The sequence below is a fragment of the Diorhabda carinulata genome, chromosome 7 (genome assembly GCF_026250575.1).
Source record: "Diorhabda carinulata isolate Delta chromosome 7, icDioCari1.1, whole genome shotgun sequence".
NCBI lineage: Eukaryota > Metazoa > Arthropoda > Insecta > Coleoptera > Chrysomelidae > Diorhabda > Diorhabda carinulata.
The window spans coordinates 19,381,030-19,403,786 of NC_079466.1; the positions used below are offsets into that span (position 1 = coordinate 19,381,030).

The 22,757-nt window shown below is 34.0% G+C and overlaps 1 protein-coding gene across 1 annotated transcript in view; it reads right to left on the bottom strand.

Moving 5' to 3' along the window:
* The window catches only part of LOC130896355 (paired box protein Pax-6-like), a 122,025-nt gene that overhangs the window by 52,742 nt on the left and 46,526 nt on the right, over positions 1–22,757 (bottom strand). Inside the window, exon 4 of the mRNA XM_057804375.1 lies at positions 21,161–21,341. Coding sequence (XP_057660358.1) covers positions 21,161–21,341 — 181 coding nt within the window. The remainder of the gene's footprint in view (positions 1–21,160; positions 21,342–22,757) is intronic.

The window sequence follows — 22,757 nt, forward strand, 5'->3', positions numbered from 1 at the left end:
TTTTTTAAAAAGTTCGCCATTTAGTCGGTAGATGTCGTAACGGAGTGCTAGTGGTCTCGTTCGAGAGGGGGGACTATAAAGTTTTGTCCCGGCACAGTTCAGTCGCCATCATGCGTTGGAACAGTGAGGAGCGTGCATTTGCCGTTGAGGTTTACTTTTCGAGCGGATGTTCTGTGATCGCAACCCAGCGCGCCTTTCGGAATCGCTTTAATTTAGCCCCCTTGGCCCCTGTCCCGGACCGGAAATCAATTGTTACGTGGGTCACTACGTTCAGACAAACTGCAAGTGTGACAAGACGAAGAACTGGAGTCCCTCGGCCCATTAGATCACCGGAGAACATTGAGTTAGTTAGAACTTCAGTGTTGCGATCACCACGGCGTTCTGCGCGCAAACATGCGTCTGCCCTTGGACTTTCCGATCGTTCTGTGAGGAGAATACTTCATGATGATCTTCATTTTCATCCATACAAGATGGCAATTGTGCAGGAACTTTCTGAACGTGACTTCAATTCTCGGAGGAACGCGTGTGAGGTTTTTCTGGAAGTCGTTCCTGAGGACGCTATTGTTTTTTTTAGTGATGAAGCCCATTTTCATTTGTGTGGATCCGTAAACAAACAAAACATGCGCTACTGGGCTGATACCAATCCTCGACAATTGCATCAACGGCCTTTGCATTCACCTAAAGTCACAGTGTGGTGTGCAATTTACTCACGTGGAATTATTGGTCCCTGGTTCTTTGAGGAAAATGAAGTCACAGTGACAGTGAATTCGCACCGGTATGTAAACATGTTACAGGAATTTTTTTTCCCACGGCTAGATGAGTTGGACTTAGGGGACACTTGGTTCCAACAAGACGGAGCAACGGCACACACTTCAAGAACATCGATGGCTGTTTTGAGGGAACACTTCCCAGAGCGCCTTATCTCAATTAGGGGCGATTTGGAGTGGCCAGCCCGCTCTCCCGATTTGACCCCTTGTGATTATTTCCTATGGGGTTTTTTGAAATCCCGTGTGTATGTGAACCGTCCAAGGACCCTACAAGATTTGAAGACGAACATCCAGGAAGAAATTGCCAACATAACGCCTGCTATGCTGGCAAGAGTCATGACAAACTCCAGAAATCGGTTTACTCAGTGTATGGAGAATGGGGGACGTCACCTAACTGATTTGATCTTCAAAACTCAGTAAAACAAAACTTTATGTATGTGCCTGTAGTATAAAAAACGAATAAAAATTTTCTGATTCATACAATAAGTTTTATTAACTTTTGAAAAAAGGAAGTTATGCTGCCGCACCCTGTACATCGGAAAAAATTACTCAAATGAGAAAAAGAACTCAGAAGCGTGTTCAAGCATTTCAACAACTATTGATAGATTCACAGAATTTGAATTTCAAATAACACTTGGTCAAAAACTGTGTTCCTTGGGCATTAGGAATAACAAAGAAGGTAAAGCAATGAGGTCTTTCGATGTTATTACCAAATCGTATTGGTTCATACTAGAACAGCGGATTCGGTTGCTTTCCGGCCTGATTCCATAATTAACTTTGAAAATACAGAATAGAAGTAATACGTATAATGATGATAAAACATTACATAACAGATGAAAAATAATTGACAATATGAGAACAACTTTCTTAGTAATTAATTGGAGCTCTATACAATCAATAACTTTTTTAATCTTCTTGGTATGGGGTGCATTAAGTTCCGATAAATATTTTCATTTAAACTAAGGTCTTCCCATGCTGTTTTAATGGCTTCCCATAGCTCTTCTTGATTTCTGGCACGAAAATTCCTTTTCTAATTTTTATTACCAGCAACCCTCTTAAAGTTTCAATCCAAGTTATACCAGGACTGTTTTCCGCCTACGGTAAAGATTCAATATTATTTTGTCCAAACCATTGTTGAATTAAGCGGTGGTGTGGACAGGACAGTTGTCATGTTGCTAAATGAAATCGTTACCATCATAAGTTTGATATACAGATAGCAAGATAATGTCTCGAATATTGAGATAAACTTCAGAGTTGAATTTCCAACAACCGCTAGGCCCATTGATACTTACCCAAACATTTACTGAAAATGTGCCGAACTATTACCTCTGTCGACATATTGCTCTTCAAATTTTGAATTTTGTGGTCTGTAAACGCCAATACGGTCGTCAAAGCACGAATTTTTTTTATCTGCGAAGGAAAATTCGTTCTCATAAGTTCAGATCACGATACACTTAATTAAGTGCAAACACAACTCTGGATTGCTTGCACTCATTTGGAAGAAATGCTATCCAAATCCTGAGCTTTTATTCGATTACATGCCGTAATAGGGAATCCTGGAAAGTTATTTGCTTATGCAGCACTAGCAGCCGATTCCAAGGGATGTACATTTAAAAAATAAATCAATGCACCATCTTAGGCATCATTTGAAATTTTCCTTCTTCTAGACCCAACCTTACCGGTCACGGTCGTATCTTGTTCCCATAGCTTCTATACTTTGGCGAAAGGGTCCGCTTTAATATCTAGATGAATTACCGATAGAGCCGTCAGTTTGGCAATAATAGCAGCTTTCTGAATCTCAGTCAACTGAAGAGGTATTAAGTACACTTTTGCTTCAACTGAACTCGTATTAATTTTTGAATTATCTATCACTGACAATGACAGTGATGATGACAATGTATGCTTGTTCAGTGAACAGAAGTGTACTTCTAGAAATTTCAGTTCTTTAAAAATGTGATTCGCTAATTATTTCTTTATGTCTTCAAAGTTTATCGCCTTAATCTAGCTTCATTAGAATTTCTAACTTTTCTCTTTCGGTTAAAAAGGAGCCATAATAAAACATTAATTTGTCACTCTAATTTTGAGTCTGACTCTGAAAAAATTTGTTTTAAAAAACCAATCGACATAATAATACTACAGTACATTCAGCAATTTAGCCGGGAATGCCTAAAACTTGAGAAGGAAGCAATTTCCAAAAAAAATGCTTTAACCATATTAAGAACGAATTGTGAAACATTCAAGTTAGAAGTGATTCAAACAATAACAATACTAATTTTTCAAAACTGCCATTTGAAAGGGGTACAATAGACTTTACCAAAAATGAGTAGACACTAGATTTTTATATAGTAAGAATAGAGAAACTGAGTTTACAAATCAGTAATTTTCATGTTATTGTCTTTCAGGATTACACAAAATGTGCAACAAAGCTCCGGAAAATAATTATTTGTACCTTATTGTTGAATAGGCTGTTAGCTTTATTCAATTTAGGATTATACCTCACCTTAGATATTAAAGGATCATATAATTAACTAAACATGGAACTCACTCTAGAGTATTTACATTTTATCTTTACGGATGGGTAAAAAAATTATTTTTATATGTTATATGTAAGCACAGGATTGTTACTTTTAACCTTGACTAAAGTTAGACGCCCGCAGTCAACCATTTAATCACATTATGTGTTCGGATCAAATAATGGAAAAGCTAAATGTAATTCAGTTGTGGTAACCTCAAAGGGATAAGCAGGAAATCGTGAAGTAGATGTATGTCGATGTTTTTGTGCACAAGTGCTTCTTTAGTATTGGTAGAAATGATGTTCTACACTACTAAAATAAACTGATATTAGCAACGTCTAGGAAAACTAGTATTTTAAATCAGACAATGTATTAGTTTAATATTCCTATATTTAGTCACAAATTTTTTTTCAATAGTCTCATTAAGAACATAGTAGTAGTAGTAGTAATAGTTGTCGTAAAAATTTTAAATTCTTAAATTTTGCTTCGTTGAAGATGACGTCGCCTGAACCAGAAACTCCAGCATGATCGCCGATGTTCTCAAGAGCAATAATATAAAAGGCAGTCTTAAATTCGCTATCAGTTCAGTAACATATATTCCTATTGTAATTGTTTCCACATTTTCCATTAATAATAATAAATGTTTTTAAAAAGCTACTTCATGCTATCAAATTTTTTATTGACGCTGCCAGTAGGATATCCGGGTTATCGCGTATTGAACGTTGTTATTTTGTTTTAACGATTGACTGGATATTGAAATACATGGTTAATTCGTTGTGAAAGTGGTTGAAGTGGACTGTCTACAAGTGACCCGTCTGAAGCTCTTCGTTAACGGAGCATCCATATATGGAACATATATCGTACAATTCTGCAAGAATCCTTACTTCTGGAGGAAACAAACCGCAAATCCAGTGTTCATCCCTATAGCTATTATAAAGAATATGCTTGTTACTCTACTCTTTTGTAAGTACATTTGAATGCCTATCGAGAATTTATTAGATATACTTAAAGGTTTAAATTTGAGTGATTCTTCAACTGATTCTCATATTTATACCAATCTCTCAAAGAATCAATCTATTTTGAATGCCAATATATCGCTGATCAATCCACCATAACCAATTAGCAGCAATACTCAATCTCGAATCAGCCTATTCTGTTCACCATTATAGATGCCGAGGCTGCGACGTCTCCAAAATTCAACATCAACGTAGAATTAGAAGACATCCAATTAGATAAATAAAATTCGCAGCCAACCGATTGAAAATCAATCCGTTTTTCCTTTCAAGAACCCTTCCTACATCCCCAATGCTTGGATTATTTATTACATATGGATCCTTCGTAATTGCTAGCCAGTTGTTACCTAGTTTATAACAAATACATAAATAAGATTCGAACTCCAGCACCCCAACAGATAGACCACCACCATGCTCGTCTTCCTCTTTAAGACTCCGAAGCCGAATCTATGGGGGGAGAAATTATGTCGTCACCCAACATAGGTTCCCATAAAAAAAAATGCTGACGACACGCATCCCACAGTCGATTTCCCTGAACCAGCCTTTTCAGAAAGTCCAACAACATCACCGATGTTATCAAGAGCAATCATGTAGAAGGCAGTCTTAAACTCGCTTCCAGATCAGTAACATACAATTCTAATGTGTCTTCATATTTATTAGTAACATGTTTTTAAAAAGCTAGATTGCACTATCAAATTTATTATTCGTGAAGAATAAAACGGGATATATAACAAAGTAGAATTTCTCACTTCGTAAACACCCGTACGAGGTGTGATTAAAAATATATTGATTTATTTTTTTCTTTGCTTAGAAATGCACTATTTGTTCATTTTATCATGTCTTTCTCAATGTTAGAAATTATTTCAAAACGCCATGTCAACATCAACCTAATGGTTTTTCATTTTTGAATTTCGAATTGTTAGATATCATTATTACGTGATTCCAATTTTATCATTATTAGTTGATTTTAATAATGTTGTTCGTGCTCAATGCTCAATTGCTCCTTGTGAAAACGTCACTTCTTGTATTAGAAATATGATCTATATAAAAATTACTTATACTTATTTTTGTTAGCTCTTCGTTGTGAATGAAGAATATTAACCATGACTACTTACAGTTCAATACTGATTGACCATGCTCACTGTGAATTGGAAATAAATATCTGCGTATAAAATTACCAATACTGTTTTTCGACGACCAATATAAAATATGACATATTCCATACAGTTTCAGAGACAGAGCGAATTTGAGAGAGTTTAGAATTTTCTGTAAGTTAAAAATATAAATATTAACTGCGTTTTCCTGTGTTTGCTTAGTCATTCGCTTTTATCTCGTGGCTTAATTCTGCAAACTCGTGTTAAATCTTTTCGACACTTGGTATACAATATGCTATCACAATATTCAATACGGCTAGAAAGTTTATAATTGAGCAATCTAACGAATTGTTAAAATTAGGTGATGCCCATTTAAAAATACCCGCGGTGGGGTAAACAAATGCTTTTGCCTTAAGGGTTTGTGTGGATTGTGAACATATTTTATCAATTTTATACCTTATTATTTCAATATATACAGTATTTTACTCAGTGTAGACAAGCGGTAAATATAACAAATAAATAATATCGAAAACTAGTGAAAAATGAGCAGAATTCTGACTAAACATAGATAAACAGGGGATTTCCTGGCCTATGACTTATCGACTGGCGTGGTAACCGATCAATCCATATCGCTATCGATGGACACATCTTAGAAAGGTTTGAGATCAACATTGGTATTCACCAGAGATGCACCTTGTCACCTACTCTCTTTCTCCAGTACATCAACGATGTACTCGAAAAAACTGAAAATCTATAGCTCTGACGCCCCAATAAACTCGATTAATACCCAAGTCCATAGGCAGCTACATACCACTATCATTAATCATCTCAAAAACATTCAGGAGTGAGGTGGAAGCGATATGATCAAGTTTAATGCAGCAACGACTCATGCTGATGTTTTTGCAGAGAAGGCTGGCACTGCAGCTAAGGATTTGGTTCTGTCTTGACATAAAATATTACCATCACTGTAAATTCGCTTAATGGGTGTTGTTGTTGGCAACAATGTGTTCTGGCATAGCCACGTGGCCGAATTAGCTAAGGCAGCTCCATAAAAGCTTGGACACATCTACAGGGCCCATATTCGGACATCTATTGCACGCACATTTGGAGCTTGGCTCCCAAGCATATCCTGAGAATGCTTGACTCAATACAGAAGAGATCAATTCGAAATCTAGACAATCCAGAGTTAATCAGGAACTGGGACAGCTTAGAGCATAGATAACAGGTCGCTGATTTGACTCTGTTTTACCAATACCACCACGGTAGATGTTCTTCCGAGCTGTCCAGCATAATCTCACCTAGAGTAGTATATGCGAGACAGTTTTAAAATTTTAACACCTTAAAACAAGCAGTACCACATACTAAATGTCATAACTATCAATGTCTATAACAGGACAAAAAGTTTGGCTGTAACAAATAAAATATAAATCATCTTTATTTATAGTAGTTATATAATCTGTGGTGATCATAGAACTTCGAAAATGTATTATTAAATTAATGTAAACTACATTGGTTCTGAAATAAAAGGAGATATATACATATTTCAAACAATATATTTGAATTCATTTGAAAAATTTTAGTTATTTTTATAAAGCTTTTTTGTTATAGATGTTAGGCGTTGACAGTTTAGAGTGAACATTTATCGAATTGTTGATATTATGAAAAGTATCACTATCAACTCAAATTGTTTATGGCATGAAAATTATTGTGAAAAGTATCAACGTTTCAAAAGGGAAAAGTTGTCGTGAGTAGAGATGTGAAAACAGTTATCAAAACTTGTTAAGAATCTTGCGCCCTACGTGATATTTATAAGTATATTTTTATTTCCTTCGGCAATTAATGTGAAATCTCGTCATCAGATCCAATACACGTCAAGAATGTCACTTGTAAGGGCCACCTTGCTCTGGGAAATATAATGTTAGAGGAAAGAAAGTTCACTTGAACGGGGGTTTTTATGTTTGAGTCTTCATTATTCTCAGTTGAAAAAAGGTCGAAATGGGTATCACGGGGCGACAGTCAATGAAACGACTTCCTGCTGATCGACTTTTGTGTTGTGTGACCTTTTAGCATTGACGGCTAAAAATCGACAGCGCGACTAATAATGGATATACACAAGGTACTTGCAATCAAGGGTATGTGATTGTTTAGATTTTAATTTAGGAATACCGATGTAATCTTGATGAGAACGTTTGGGGTCTCAGAACACTCGCGAGGGTTGTTCTGGAAGCTATTGTAGTTGAATGGCATTTTTATATATTTTACATTCATGTTATTAATTGGTCTACGTAGGAGAATTACCAGTGAAATACAACAAAAAATAATAAATGATACCAGTAAGTTAATGGAATATATTTCTCTATATTTTAACTTCACTTACACGAACATTGTTTAGATTTGATTATTACTTTTAAATTTTGCAACTTGAAGTTAGTTTATATGCTCTGCATATGGTCAAATCACATTTAAAATTCAGTTCCAGCCTGCCTGCAAAATATAGTTTCTTTTTATCCTCTTTATTGCTATTGTCGGGAAAGATTTCATACAAGTATCTTTTATTGGCATTCTTTCTAAGAATACACAAATCGTCAAAACTAAATAATGATATCTGGAATACAGAACGGTTTTCACGTCGTATTTTATCTCAATCAGTTTCATCTATAATTGAAGAGAGCAACATATTTTCTTTTGTTTTACTTTTCCTATATATGATATAATATGGTCTACTTTTCTCATGGCTTCTATACGTATAAGAAATATCTGCTATTATAGTGAGAAATAATTTCTCACTGTTATTATGATAATTTAACTCAGCTATGAATTATTAAATAGTGATATGTCGCGTTTTCCATGTTGATAACGCAATGCCGACGATAAACCGCAATATCTACTCAAGCCTCAAAACATTTACCGGCGTACCACCATAAAAACATGACCAAAATAGCGGAATTAGTTATATTGTTATTTTTAGCACGTTTTATCTGTCCGTCCCATGGTTTCTAACAATTCCGCATTTTTCGGGACAGTCCCGATTTTCATTCCCATTTCCCGTGTCTCGCTCCCGATTTGGGAGTTAAATAATAGAAACAGCTTATTAGACATGTACCAACTAGGTGGTCCAGTCCTTGAGAAGATTTTAACATTTTATCCTGCTCTAGTTGGTATGTCTCTCTTTGGGAGATGATTGCCCAAATGTGTTGAAACAACTGTTGTGCTTAAGAAGATTCGGACCGATATTAACCATTTAAACACTTGAAGCTGCTGTATATCTTTACTACCGCCACCATAGTGAAACCAGACTACTTCTGAAAATTGAAACAAGCGCTACTGAACTCTTTGCTTTTATGAAACGCTTAAAACAACAAATTATTGCTAGTAAAGGAACAATTTTTTGGTTCCAGTCCGAGAATGTTCAACAATCAAGTAGATGTAGATGTTTTTTCAAAGTGCAGCTTCAGATTTCCAGATTATTTATGATTGTCACTATTTAAATAAGCATTTTCACTTCTGCGACGGTAACATTTGAAAAAATCTTATCCATGAGAGAAGATTTTCCTTTCGTATGCCTTATAGAAGCTGCAACTTCAATGGGCGCTGAGAAGAAAATTTCATTAGATCATATTTTCTATCTTCTATCATAAAATTAGTTTTTTCTCAAGTTAACAAGCACTCAACTTTGACAGTTCAGGAGAATCGGGGTCCGATTTTCGCTGGCATTAAAGGAACGAATTTGGACGCGCTAAAAATAATTGCGTTCTGCGTATCCTTTTTTCTATGTTCTATATCGACTATGGAAGTTAAATGGACGAAGGATTTAAATTTAGAGATAAGCTGCACTTATTTTTTGTCCAAGTCTAAACAAGATAAGGGCTTGATTAAGCTGCACATAGCAAAAAACATTCAGTGGAAAAAGTAGTTTTTTGTAGTCCAGTAGTTGTCCAGTTTTTTGTTGTGTTTATAAAATTGAATTAGTGTCCCGGATATATATCGCCCGGAGTTGGCAACCCTAGTCCGTCCGTCTGTCTGGAGCAGCGATATCTCTCCACAGGAATCATGTGGCGAGCTCCAATTTTTGTACATATAGCATATATTTTGTATAGCTGTATATATGCCGAACCGCTGTAATCCCCTGGATCCCATTGGAGTTCAAATGACATGATTTGACGTGAATTATTATTAGAATTGGTTAAAACAAAATGTTAAAGAAATATAATTACGGATATAATTCTTGTTTTATTTTTCATGGAAATTTCGTTTTATCCATTGAGATTTTTGTTAATATTCATTGCCAACGGTAAAAAATGTGCTTTAGTCTCTCGCGATGAGAGTGCAACGACTTTTTTACTTTTTTATTCTTGAACAGTAACAACTTTGTTGAATATTGATAATAATGGAATATCAAGATATCAAGTTTGACTGAAGTTGATGATGACCAATTCAAGGTCATAAGTGAAGAGGAGGTTCGAATGGTTGCGAAGAGGCTACTTGTGTCGCACACAATACTTGAAATGCCGTGACCTAGCTAGGAAGCTTGGTAATTGGATGCCTCACGAATTAAAAGAAATTCATTTAACACAAAGAATCTACATTTTCCATATGCACCTTAAACGAAATGAAGCCGACCCTTTCCTGAAAAGAATCATCACTGGTGATGAAAAATGGATCCTGTACAGTAACATACTCGTAGTTCAGAAATCAGAGAGCAATCACGATGAACCAGCACAAACCACATCGAAAGGTTAAAAACAATAAAAAAACTTATGCTGTCAGTTTGGTAGGATTACAAAGGTATTGTGTTTTTTGAGCTGCTTCCAAGGAACAAAACGATCAATTCTGATGTTTACTGTCAACAATTTATGAAACTGGATGAAGCCATAAAATAAAAAAAACGGCCAAAATTGTCAAGTCGGAAAAGTTTAGTGTTCCGCCATTATAATGCAAAGCCTCACACATCTTTGACAACTTGGGAAACTACTGGAGCTTGGCTAGGAAGTGATACCACATCTGGTACTATCTAATTATCATTTATTTCGAATTTTGTACAATTCTTCGAATGGTCACACTTTAACAAATGACGATGACCTTCAATCGCATCTGGTTCAGTTTTTTGCTGATAAGGACCAGAAATTTTGAGAGCATGGAATCATGAAGCTGAAAGAAAGATGGCAAAAGGTCATTGAGCAAAATGGAAAATATATAATTGATTAAAAACTATTCTTTATTAAAACAAGTGTTTTATTTTATACCAAGAAAACGAAATTACTTTGTCGCCAACCAATATTTACTAATACGACAAAAACGACTTTTCACTCTTCTATCTATAAAACTAAATTGTTTATATGTTATAACTCAAGAGGAATAAGTTAATACTTATTCAGATACTTATATATTCTTTTTTATATATACCAATCTAAATAAAACCTCTCCGACTTTTGGATCGTTTGAATTCAAATTTCAAAGTTTGTTGGTAAACTAACTTATGAGCTCTTCTTTGAAACATCAAGCTTGCGTCGACGCTTCGGGGATCTGGGGAAGTGCCACTAACAATATTCAAGGAAAACCCCTCTCAAGAAGCTCGTCGTCGAGGTTAAACCGATAATTACAGGCGGTTTAAAGGGAAGTATAATACTGTTATATTCAATTTATCTTCCTCTTTAGAGAAAGATAATTTTAATAGGAAAATGTCTTGAGGTTTATAATTAGCAAATACGAATTTACTCTTATGATCATAATTACATTACTCTGAAAAAATTAATAATGATAAATTTCTACACAATCATTGCATAATTGAAGTTTTAATCAAAAATATATACCGTTTACAACTGTATCCAGTAGTTAAATAAGAAAAAAAAGCAATCCAAAATTAATCATACTCTACTAATTCAAAATATCATTGATATTTATGTCATACCAGTACATATTTGGGTTTTTTGTTCCTAAGATATCATCTGAATAAGAAATTGCTTTATGTCGATGCGGGCATAAACTACTTTTTATGACCCGCGTGGGCATTAAGCATAGAGTTAATAAAGGATATAGAGAACGACATGTAACTAGAATTGTACTGTTGAAATATAGAGAAAGAACACCTGTTCATCACACTCTATCTCTCTCTACTCACCATTCAAGTCAAAACTTGTTAATCTCCTTCTTGTTCCCATCTCTTGAAACTCCGACGCCAACGCCTGTATGGAATTAAGACGCAAAAAACATAGTTTTGATTGACTCATTCTTTAATATATTACTTAATTGTATTTACATGGGATTGTTAATTATGGTAAGTTGTGCTGATTGCTAAGTTTCTTCCAGCAAATGCTGACTCATGTTTAATTGTTTAGGTCGCTAGTTTTTGTAACGAAATACGATACCCTGACAACTTCCTTTAAACCTACCTCATTTTTCTAGAGGATATGCTGTTCTCTAAATATCCCTTCAGCAACTGTGGTACTCTTCCATCCACCAAGGCTCTTCAGCGTTGTCATACATGCTCCAGCTTTTGGTGAAAGTGTTACCAACATCTGACATATATAATGATTATTGCACTTTTCCACGATGTTCAAACCCAAATATTCTACAATAATACAAGAAACGTACGTTTCAAACGGTTTGTACTATGCAGCGATCTTATCTGTAGATTAAAAATAGACTTTTCTCCGAGAAGCCATGCGGCGGCTGAGAAATATAATCTGTTACAAGTTCCATGGTAATATCGAAAACTAGTATTAATAATATGTCGCTGTCAATTAGTAACCAACCCGTAGAAAGACGAGTGGGACCTAGATGAAGAAATTAAGACAAGGATAGAGATAGCCAGGAGTCACTTCTCACAGGTAATGACCTTAACCTGGAGAATAACACAATGCTATGTTTTGACTACCCTACTTTATGGTGTTGAGAGCTGGACTTTGAAGGTCTCCAGCATACGTAAGGTGGAAGCTTTTGAAATGTGGCTCTTTAGACGGATCCTTAAAATACCATAGACGGATCGGGGGACCAACGACGAGGGGCTAAGACGAATCAACAGAGAACGAGAACTATTAACCATTGTAAAGAGGAGGAAAGCTTCCTACTTTGGCCACATTTTTAGAAATAAAAGATATGCCTTGTTACAGCTGATCATGGAAGAGAAAATAAAAGGCAGGCGCGACCTGGGTAGAAAAAGATTTTCATGGTTGAAATCCCTTCGAGATTGGTTCCATGTACGTGATGCCTTAAATCTAATATGCATGACTGAAGATCGTGAGGAATTCCACTTCGTTTTCATAAACAATGATTGTCAGTTTTGGTTTCTGGTACCGTTGCAACAATGACTGATTATGTATCTTCTACATGTTTGAATAACCACAAGCTCTTGTCGCCGGCATCCACCAAATTCAAATATCTTCCCTAGAGGCATAATTTGAGAAAACTATAAATATTAATATTCTTATCCACCACCATTGTTGTTTATTTTCGAATATTTAGCACACAGAGAGCTCGGGAAAGTTTTTCCAGATAGATGATCAAAGTATTCTAACAGCCAAGTTTCCTTAACGTACATCATTTTCTGACAACCACTTCCACAATTGCTCTTTCATCGTATACGTCTCTGAATTTTTTCACTAACGGATTCGCGTTGTCTTTTCAGCCTTTTTCGCAATTTCTACGGGAATACAATTTTTACTTTTTAGTATTTTTCTTCCCAGTCACAATAACGCAGATAATAATGATCATGTCGCAGGTAAAAAACTGGTAAATCAAATCATATTGAAGTTTGAATTCACTACGGCTACTAATAGATATATATCATTGGGCCATTTAAGATCCAACGGGCTCTGGAATTTATAAGACAGTCGCGTTCAGGTCATAATTATTTAATTAGTACCCTTGATACATAAATAGCTATCAAAAGATAATTATTTCTCAGTATTATGATATTTCACTCAATTTCCTAGCATCTTCTAGCTATTGGATTTAGAACGTATAAAACCTACGGTGATTTTTTATAGAATTTAAGACTCAATGGATGTGAAGGACGATTAGTGTCACAAGCACATTAGATTTTTCTCCTCAATCAAGTTTATTAGATATTCAATTCTTCATACCCTGTTTAATGAAAATTATAGCGTTTGCTAGTCAAAACAGATTCCTTCACATGCCCTAAATAATTGTGCATTGCTCGCCAGACTAATTTCCTAGATTAAGGAGGTGAAACGGCTCTGGTTCAATGGCATATATTTGACATGATTCAAGTAATGTTTTGACGTTGAATATTGGAAATTCAAAATCTCACTATTATGTTACATGTGTTTCATATTTGAATATAACCTTGCAAATGATTTTCAAACTCATGTGGTTACTTTTTCGTCAACTCCTATGATTTTCTATGTAGTTTGGCAGATAATAAACTAAAGCAAACTTCTCCTTCTCCTAGCACGAAATAAGATAAATAAAATTCATCATACATCAACCAATAGATTTGTACATAATCTCAGTTTGACCAGTAGGATAGAATACCTTAGGAAATGTCTAATAATCAAATACCACAATATTCATGAATATTATTAACAAAATTTTTTGCATCGGTCTCATTTTTTCATTTCCATTTCCCAGTTTCAGTTTCTGTTAAGCAGAAAATTTTCAAGGAATGTACAATTTCTAAAAGAAAAGTATCATCAGTGTTTATAGGGAGCATACAAATTTCCATGGTAACATCCCCTCGGCTTTACCGTTTCTCCGATGTCTATATCCGAAAACAAAAACGTTATGGATTTTTCAGCTAAATGCGCAAGTGCTTATTCTTTTTAAAAGCTGATCCCTACAGTAATTTCTTGAAACGTTCCATTTTATAAAATGCAAAATGAAGTCCTGGTGTGTCTGGCGTCGTCACATATCTCGGGCCTTTTGACTTGGTTTAAGAGGAATGTGTAATTATGTACAGAACAATGGGTTGGAATATATGAAAAAAACATCAAATGCAATTATAATGGGCGGTATATTATTATTTCTCATATTAATAAAAATCTGAACGGAAATCCTTTTGTGTGAACCAGTGTAATCGAAAAAACTGGATTCTTCAAAATCTTCATTGCAGATAGCATTAGTAACATTTTAGAAGTACCGTTTTGACTATAAAATAACGCAATTTGTGAACTTATCAACTATTAAGGATTAAAACAACCACTTCGCTGAAATAAGCGTATATGCAAAATAACTGAACACACTGATTATTACTACCATGTCTGACGCGCGTTAAAATAGCCAAAAATGATGTTCAACTCACATATATATTTAAGGGCCATATAGAATTGATTAACGTGCCAAAATGCGAAATTTTTGATCTTCAATTTCAACAACACTATCACTATCACTGCTGGTATTGAGCTAACTGGTGAGCTAGCCGCCTGGTCCTTGTAATTATCCATCAGTATTAGTGTCCACGGTGTTGTCGATTGTAAGCACATTACTTTTTATCTCTATTTCAATCATTTTATATTTTTAGTTTCACCTTTTGATTTTTTCGATTATATTCCAAGGAGTAGGCAGATTAAGGCATCAACCAAAATAGGGATGATTCGTTGCGTAGAGTAGACAGACTGGAACCACGGAATCAGGTTACTTCTTACCAATGAACGAATAACTACCCCATCCCCACACCCGTCTGTCTTTGACAGCTAGATTATGAACGATTTAGAAGTAACAAAATTAAACACCAAAGTGTACTAACTTTAATATATTCCGAGCATACGAATACTTCATCGTCTGCGAAATAATTAGTTAAGATTTGAGGCGATTTTAGATTGTGTTATTTATTGTAAAAACAATAAATTCAAAGATTTCAAAATTCAATATTCAAGGCGTTAACCCGTGCGATTGAACTGCTCTATTAATCTGATCATATCAATCATTTCATTCCTATTATAATTCATTTTTGCCCTAGTTCAAACTCTTCAAAAAATGTACCAAACTGCTAAATCCAAAAACAAATTTTTTTTTGTAAACAAAAAATAAAATATTTCAATAACTAATAGTTTTAGGTTTAGGGAAGGTTTGATAAAAAAAAGTTTGCAGGTAGTACTTTTCCATAATAACGTAAGATACAGAGTGATTCAAAAACCGAGAAAATAATCTATTATTATTTTGATTCATCCCTTATTAGATTCAATGAATATTAAAGAAATAAATAATTTTCCAGAATTGTTACTACTACCTACTAAAATTAAATTTTGTGCGACGTTCCCTAAAAAGCTTCTTCTTGATGAAAAAACACTGGAAAACGTGCCTCCACACGATCCAAATTAATTTTTGGGTATAATCATGTTTTTGCCTCAAGTATTAAATGTGAAATTGAGATTTGAAAATAGTTAACAAATGATACCCTTTCAGTGTATCATTTTAAGTTAAACTAACTATCTAGGAAGACTGTAGTATCTCGTGCAGATATTTCAAAAATACTTGAGAGTTAGTACAGTTTGTTGATGTAACTTCCATCAATTTTTGTGATAAACTGGGACTAAATACAAGCTTGTTATATGAAAATAGTGATGAATGGTTAGAAGACTCTAATTCACTGATCGACAAAAAAAATTTTTTGTAGTAACACAAGAATATTAGAATATTGTGATAAAATGGACTATATAAATACGAAAATACGAAAAAAATAATTGTAATACGTAAGGTTTTCGTATTACATTTATAGAACCATATTCATTGGTACAATATTTCATATTTATTAATTTCACGTTTTTTGAATCGTATATATTGATAATATTTATAGTTTACATCCAATAAATATGCCTCACATCTATTAAAAACAGAAACTTTAAAATAAATCACCTGAAATGTCAATTAGCTCTACTTTTTTTATAAGGTGTTGTGCTTTCTCGAAAACCAACAGTAATCACCCTTCATGCCCGAATCCTATCGTCCTTGATACCGAATTTCCATTGTTTTAGTATCTTGCTGGACCCTTTCACCTTACTCATCACTGACAGCTTCCAAATTTTCGGGAAAATGGGAATGGAAGGAATGAATTTTCAATGACATTCGAGCACCAAGAGATTTGTAGACGTATATAAGTTCATCAACTAACTGTTGGTATGCTCTAAGTTCCTCTCTGGTGAGCTTTCTTGCAAAATTGTTGAAAGACTTCTCTACGGTTTCTGAATCCATCAACTTCCTTATCCATAGCCTGTACAAAGTTTTTCATCAATCCAAGTTTAATGTGAAGGGGAGGCAGAAGGACATTTTTGGGATCTACAAGGGGTATAAACTCAACTATTTTGAGATCCCGGTGGAAACTCACTTCTTGCTTGACAATTTTGTTTATACATAGTGTTGATCTACTGCTCGACTGTCCCATAGACAAAGAAAACAGCGATGTTTCGTAAACTCTCCCTGAAGTCCCATTAAAATTCCAATCACCTTCAGGTCCCCACATATCCACTTATACTTGTTGTAGTTAATTTTGTCTAAAAGCAAGCGAAAAGTTTCTTTAACTCCACAGAATGAGCAACTGGTATAGACGGTTTTAAATTTATATTGTGCTGGTTTTAAGCTGTATTTGGACGAGTCAATAAATAGCATAATCACTGGGATTATGCTCAATATCAAGTTCCTTCATTAGAACATCAATATTCGTACACGCACACAACGAATTTTCCATACTGTAGGATACAGAAAAAATGTAGCATTTCTTTTTCTGAAGGTCGTAATTTTTGTCTCTTTGGCTAACAACTTCTAGTCCTTCAGACGGGAAGCAAAAAGTTCAGACTGTTGCTTTGATAACCCCAAATCACGTGCTAAATCATTCAAATCACTTTGAACAATCAAATGTGGCTCGCCGGAACTGGTAGTAGGAGTAAAAATAAGGTCGGTGCATTGTTCTTCGGAGCTTCCTGATATAAGTTGTCTCCAGTATCTTCTAAAACAATATTTTGCGGATCTAAAGGCGCAATCGGTTCTGGTATTTTTCGGTCATAAAATTTACCGATATTAACCACCTCTTTATAAAATTACCTACCTGCTAATGTGAACAGGGATAATTAAGCTATTGAAAAGTGGTACGTGTTAGGGCTTAATAAATATTTTTATTATTAATAGACGAGTATTTCCATTTTAAAATAGTTCTATAGTTTTTTATATTTCGAATAAAATTGTAGTTTTCCTCTAAAATTTCCAAAAATAATGATTATACTGAAAACTTAACTTAGATAGTGTGGAGACACGTTTTGTTTTGAATTAAAAAAAATTCCTACTGTTTTTTCATCGAAAAGAAGCTTTTCACAAGGCGTCGCGAAAAATTCAATTTTAACGACCACCCTATTGTACAGGGTATTGAACACGATTTTTATGAAACATTGGATATAACTTTTCAAATACCTCGCAGAATACATCGCAACCCTATATTATTTTAATGAGGAAATCAAGCTGATTCCAAATATAATAATAATAAAATAATATATAAATATAAATAAAAAGTCTAACTTTGATAGGGGAATCATTCTGAAACACCCTGTGAGATTGTAAATAATTTTAAAACGTGGAGTCGTATAATGGCTGTAATCCCTCAAATTTCATATTTGATATCTTAAAAGACAAAAGAGGCGCTGAACTTTATCACATTAATCACCCGGTATAATGATGGTTTCAGAGAATTTTGAATGGTTTGTCTTCGTTTAGATTGTTTAAGATGCAGTCTCTATATTATTTCTAGGAATTTTATTATAAAATAGAAACGCTAGATTTTTTTGTAAGAGGTTCTCTTCATAATGTATAAAGCTTGATAATAATGTTACTCTCACCCTCACAATAGCTACTGTAAATAATCTTAATCAAACAATATAATTTGTCATATCTAGTTAATGCCAACCCCCAAAATCTGATTATTTACAGTTTTCGTTATACTCGCAGCACTGTGACGATTTTTGTTAGCGAGACAAAAGTAGAAGAAAGACAATTTTCCATCTAAGATCAGAATACAAATAGAAGGAGAGAGGGAGAATCGGTGGTGTGGAATTATGCTGTGTAATGTGGATACACGAAGGGTGACAGGCAGCAAACCGTGAAGAGTGCGTAGTTGAATCGAAGAGGGTGCATAGATTTGCCGCCTGTTTCACAAGAAAAACGAGTGCTGATGCACTTCCGCATCTGTATCCTCCCCAATACAGCGCTGATAATAACCTTGACCTAAACAAAATATGGATATACGTATATTTACATTACGAGTATTGATGGTGAAAATAAAAATAGTATTTTCGAATAATTGCTACTTGAAAACAAAGATATATCCCCATAATGAAGCAATAGCAAGTTCTTCCAAATATGATTAACCTATTTTATTCTATGTTAGAATCCCAATTATTTTATACGCTCCTTTGATAATGATAACATTAAACTAAAGTTATTTTCAGGCGCTCAAGTTTTTATGTAGAATACTAATAGCTACTCGTAAACCTGAGAACATTCATTGTGAAATCACTCTTATAATTAAAACACAAAATGGTTAGGCGTAAAGTGTGGTCGATTCTGTTCCTAGAAGTTGAGGCACTAAATTGTCAAAAACGAATCGCATTGAAGCTTTTGAACTGAGACTTCCGCCCTTAGACCTTACGGAATAATTCAAAGATATGAAGGAATACAACTTGCAGGCGGGAGTAACTGATGCAAAAATCTTGACGCAGAGTGTTGGTGATTATCCTGGCAATTTGATAGGCAGCGGTCTAATGCCATCTGCGACTGTTAATAATAAGGACTTGAAGGATTAGCTCTTCCAAAATCAATTGCAGATTTTCAAAACCCTTGCCGACAATTTTGTTTGATCTACTATATGCCATTTTATGAATTTAGTTTTATAAAAATTATGTATATCTTATGATAGAAAATATTCGTTAAAAGGCAATCGAATCATTATAAATTGGACAGCATTATAAGCTGTTATTTAGACAGATTCGTTTAATTGTAATCCTACTTGGAATTAAGAAAAAAATTATTATTATACCTCGTTAACTTGCTACAGCTGAATATTAAATTATAAAATTAAAAATAGACAAGTAAAATGTACCTGCTGTAAGGAAGTTTGGTTTAAACAGTGTACAAGACGTGAACTGAGCCTTTTTGTGCCCCATCCGTCTATTAGACTTCGGTAGTCTTTTATCTGACGTAAATAATCTTGTCGCCATCGAACTATCCTTGACGATTGCCATCCGTTTATTCAGTTTTTTGTGTTGAAAACCACATTCTGACAAAACTTGACGCAATAATTTTATTCTGGATAATTTGCTTCCTTTTGCTATATTACTTCTAACGTCACCATCCTGTTCTTCTTATATAAACTACAAATTGTCCTACGTATAAATATTGAATAGCTTTGTCAAGTGATTTCAGTTTTTCTTTACATGTTTTTCGGTTCTGTGAATGATCCACAGCAACCCCGTTCGTGACTACTAGATAAATAGAAAATTTATTTACTCTAGTTAATTCCGCAATTCTTATTATAATTGCATTATCAAATTGCTGAATGTTTTTCTTTTTCAAACCTTCGAATATATTTATAATAACTGGCTGTGTTTGAATATATAAATCTTCATTATTAAATTCATATCTGCCTTTATTCTCACTACACTGTCCAATTCTATTGTCTTCATTCGCCCATAGTATAAAAAACGCCATATTTCTATTTGTTTAAAAAAATTTATGAATCAAATAAATCCCACCAAGCCATGCCACTGTTTAGCGCAGATTGTCTAGAAGGAATATTTCAAAGAAATTGTGTACATACGATTTCCGAGAGCTTCGGCCAGCAGAAATGCATTTATGTTTACAATTCGATGTTTTCATTGGTAAACAGTGGAGATAATGAGTCGACGTGGACTGACGGTTTGTTAGATTTTTATCAAACATTATTTTTCTAGCAATGTCAATGTTTTCAAATGCATCCAATAATTTATTATTTGATACATTTCCGTCACACCGATATATCACCACCGTTAATTTCAAATTTGTTATTTTATCCTTAGGATTACCCATTAAAACAATTGTTGAAAGCATTGAAATTTGTAATTTGTATATAATAATGTAAGAGTAGCTTAAATAGGGACAAAGGGTCAATTCCTTACTGCCCACTCTATAGTTTAGTAGTCAAGGAATGAATGTGAAAATTTCCGCCAAGAAGTTTTTACCCGCTGGAATTAATTTTCACAGGAGAAGGTTTATTAGTGGGAAAATTTAGAATAAAACAGTTAAATCAAGTCATTAGATTTTAGTTATATCTATATACTTTATGATCACCCTATGTGAAATTAATTATGTCAAAAAATAAATCGTGAATGGCCAAAAAAGGTCGATCAAAAATTTAAAATCGACGTTTCAAAATGAAACTACATTGATAAGTCAAATGAATAAGTTTAATACTCAACGTACAGAATAAACAAACGCGGGTTTGTCTATTTATTTCCTAGCATTACTACTGGGTCCCCAAGTAGAAACTAATCAATCGATATTAGTTATTGTCGCCCTCCATACTTCGAATTGTGAAGTACGACTTTATTTTCTTTATTTAAAGTACAATCAAGTACAACATCATCCACTATAATTGGTAGTATTTTCATGTTCATGTAGTGAGTAATAATATTTATATATAAATATGTAGTGAGTGACTAATGTTATGAAATGTTATTGTTAAAAATATTAAAGATAATAATAGTGCTTGGATTGTCTAAAAAGAAAGATTATATCTACTTCTAAACATATAATTTGCGCATTAATATGGTTTAAATATAATTTGGAATAATACTCACGCTCGGTATATTGTCATTTGTACAAACTCCTTCTTGTAGTAACCTATCTCTAATTTCCCATGCAAATATAGAAGGACACTCTCTTTTGTATGATGATATTTTAGATACCACTTCGGCGGTGGCAACTCGAGGTTTTGAACCTCCGATTGCACGTGGACGAATTGATCCTGTTTCATAGTACCTGTTGATGAAATATGTATTGTAAACCAGTATATGAACATGTTTATTTAAAAACTTGTTAAAAATTTGTCCAAAGATATTTATGATCAATTTTCGGATTCATATAAACGTATTAGTTCTGTAAGTAGCTGAAAAAAAAACAATTAAACTTTAACATATCTATCTATAAACAATACACAAACTCTACATTTAAAATTAAGTCTCTTAAGAAATTAATATGAGCTGCTCGAAACAAATAAAATCCTTCAATTAGAGCGTCTGCATTAAAACTGAGATGACCTAGAGGATATTGGAGGGCAACATAAAAGAGAAAAATGTAATGTACTTTTACTGGAGGAATAATGCTAGATATCAAGTAGCATTGTACCGAAAGGAAAAAAGATTTTCTAAAAAAAACAACATTATATATAGACAAAGGTCCGCCGATACATCCAATTTAGCTTGTAAATAGAAGGGTTTGAGTATAAATCCGTATCAAATACTTGCGTTATTTCAAATTGCGTATTTTAAATTTGTATATTGTAAAAAGGGGATGCGTGGAAATAATACCGTTGAGGGGTTTTAGGGTACCGTTTGAGATGCCTCGCTCGCAGAAAGCAAAATATAAGGCATCAAACGGTAACGTTACTGACTTTATGATTACCTCTCGTATTTCATAACGTATACCTAGTTAAAATCTTGGACGACACATTCATATCTAATAACATTACCTAAAACCCTTCAGTTCAGTTTTGTTTCTATTGCGAGATACCATAGCTATGATCATGTCATTTGATGTTTGTTTGAACGCAAATTTTCCTTTTTTTGCGACTTCAAAGATGCCGATAGATTATAAAAACGACAACATGTAACATTATTTCCCAATAGGTCATAGTTTATGAGATAAGGGCTTCGAAGTTTTCAAAACGGTTGATAAAGTTTTCCAATGAAGTTCAATTTTTGATAACAAAAACAAAAGTAATACCTAATTATTGAAAATACCTAAAGAGGTGTTCCAATTTAGACCCTTCCATTTCTTGACAATGAGATAATTTATGCTGAGATTATTGGAAAACTTTTTAAGCTGGCGTGCGACTATGTATCCGTCACATAATGAAGAGGAATGCTCAGTGAGGGAAAAAGTTGTGGTGATAGGTATAAATATAAAATTTCATAGTTAGTAACTTTTAGTCAGTAAAATCAAATAAGAACAAAGTTTTTGTTCTGCTACTTTTGTGTTTTGTACATCTATTTTAATTAGCCCCAACCATAGAAATATAGAAGAAAATCTATCTATTACTTCGATTATGGCCATATTTAGTAAGCTGTAGGTACTGAAAAATCTGCTAAACGTTTTTAAATTTTATCAGGTAAAATGGTACAGTTTACCTCAAGCATCTTATATTTTAAATCCTGAATATTATTGAATCGAGTGCAG